The 2,134-nt window shown below is 38.7% G+C and overlaps 1 protein-coding gene across 2 annotated transcripts in view; it reads left to right on the forward strand.

The window, feature by feature from the left end:
* The window catches only part of svopl (SVOP-like), an 18,556-nt gene that overhangs the window by 14,005 nt on the left and 2,417 nt on the right, over positions 1-2,134 (forward strand). For both annotated transcript variants that reach the window (XM_015387737.1, XM_015387738.1), the window contains exons 11-12: positions 512-708; positions 831-942. In XM_015387737.1, the coding sequence (XP_015243223.1) occupies positions 512-708; positions 831-942 (309 nt within the window). The remainder of the gene's footprint in view (positions 1-511; positions 709-830; positions 943-2,134) is intronic.

Below are 2,134 nucleotides of genomic sequence, written 5' to 3' on the forward strand. Positions count from 1 at the left end.
AGCACTAAGCTGCTAACTGGTTAGCAAGATGCTTTCGACAAACCGGCCACAACCAAACTTGCTTGGGAACCTTCCGTCACATCAACTCCGCCCTCATGATAATCGACCAATCACATTCACTTTTTTCACTTTGGAACAGCCGCTTCCCTCTGACTTTAAGAAATAAGTCCGTACGTCAGTCAACTGCACTTCAAAACACATGGAATTAAAGCGTCTCAGCTATCTTGGGAAAAATCAGCTACTGAATGAGGGACGTACGAAATCACTCGATTCGTACTAATCGTGCTACTGGTGTTGGCAATGCTTTAAAGCTCTGTTCTCCAAGCTGTTGGTTTAATTTAGTTGCTACGTCAGTGCAGCTTTCTAGTAGAGATGGTCGGCGCCTTCCCCAAAGAGGTGACCTTATTCTCCTCCTAAAAAGTTGATCAAAGTTCTCCTTTGTTAAAAGGTTGTGTGTATTTTCTACCAGGACTATTGCCATCCATCAGGTCTCATTCTGTTTCGTCTGCAGGTTTGTGGCGTCCTTCGCCTACTACGGCTCCGTGCTGAGCAGCTCGGAGCTGCTCGAGAAGAACCTGTTGTGTGTGATAAATGCTGACAAAGAGCATCAGGTCAAACACCGGCATGAGAACGGACTCTGTTACTGCATCCCCTTTGGAAACAACGACTATCACACGCTTCTCATCAGCTCCCTGGGAGAGGTTGCTTGTGAGTTTTCAGAACTATTTTGGTTTCATATGTTTTCAGCTTAAAATGAGATGAAACCAAATTCTAACAGAGATATTCTTTTAGCCAGTTTGTGATTTTCTGTTTCTTCTCCTTCCTGCCAGTGGTTCCACTAAACATTATTCTGCTCAATGTGTTTGGGCGGAAGATAAGCCTTTCTGTGCTCCAGCTGCTGACGGCTGTTCTGTTCATGATGGTCAATATCTGCACCACGATGTAAGGCCTGCACTGAAACTCCTCTTCTACAGTTTGATTGGTTCATTAAGTGATTCATTAGATCCCAAAGGCCTGACTGAAAACCGGGTTTGTCCACCAGAGGGCGCAGGAGTAATAAGCCATGCTATAGTTATGACTGCCAAGGTTGCTGTGAACAAAGAAAAGTCCTGCTGGGTTGTTATTTATTTTTGGTATTTACACTTTGTTTTTATTTACTATCAGTTTAATAGTAAATAAACAGAGCTGGGAATCCAGTCCAAATCTTGGTGTTCCTGAAGCTAGAGCGTTCAGATGCAAGTTCATGGATGCTGAATAATTAATTTTTATTTATACTAGCTATTCTTAAATTATTATGCTGTTCTTAAAGTACAAACCACATCATAAAACGAAAATAGAAATACAATAAGTATAGTACTTTAATGCTTTCTGATTGTGTTTTTTCCAATGAAGAGGTTTTATTCTGAGTTATAAACTTTTTTTTCCACTCAATCAAAATATTTATTATCTTGATGCTGTGTCGCTGTTTGCGTTTTGATCGGAAGGTGAATTTTCTTTCTCCTTGATGTTGTTATTGGAGCCTCGCTGAAGGATTCACCAGTAGAGCTGCTGTAAATCTGTTAATTCGATTAATATCAGTTGGTCTCTGACCACACCAAGCTGTGGCTTTTCCACGAGGCGTTACAGAACGGCCGGTGTTCTGTCAGATCAACATAGCCGTACTCAATACGAAAGCGTAAGACGTCAGATTTGCATATGCATAACCTGACTAAAGGGATACAAGCCCGATGAGCTAGTTTAAAGTGATTGTTTTGCGTACGAAAATAAAGGCATAAACTAAAGGCATAAACATTCTCGTTATGTTAAGACTTTATTCTCGTAATATTACGACCTTATTCTTGCAATGTTATGACTTTTTCTCATAATTTTAAGACTATTCTCGTAATGTTATAACTTTATTGTCATAAGTTTACGACTTTATTCTCGTAATGTTACAACTTTATTCTTGTAATGTTACAAACTTATTCTCATATGTTACAACTTTATTCTCATAAGTTTACAACTCTATTCTCGTAATTTTACAACTTTATTCTCATAATGTTACAACTTTATTTTCATAATGTTACAACCTTATTCTCGTAATGTTACAACTTTATACTCATAAGTTTACGACTTTATTCTCGTAATGTTACAA

The sequence above is a fragment of the Cyprinodon variegatus genome, unplaced genomic scaffold (genome assembly GCF_000732505.1).
Source record: "Cyprinodon variegatus isolate N-32 unplaced genomic scaffold, C_variegatus-1.0 Scaffold402, whole genome shotgun sequence".
In the NCBI taxonomy this organism is placed as follows: domain Eukaryota; kingdom Metazoa; phylum Chordata; class Actinopteri; order Cyprinodontiformes; family Cyprinodontidae; genus Cyprinodon; species Cyprinodon variegatus.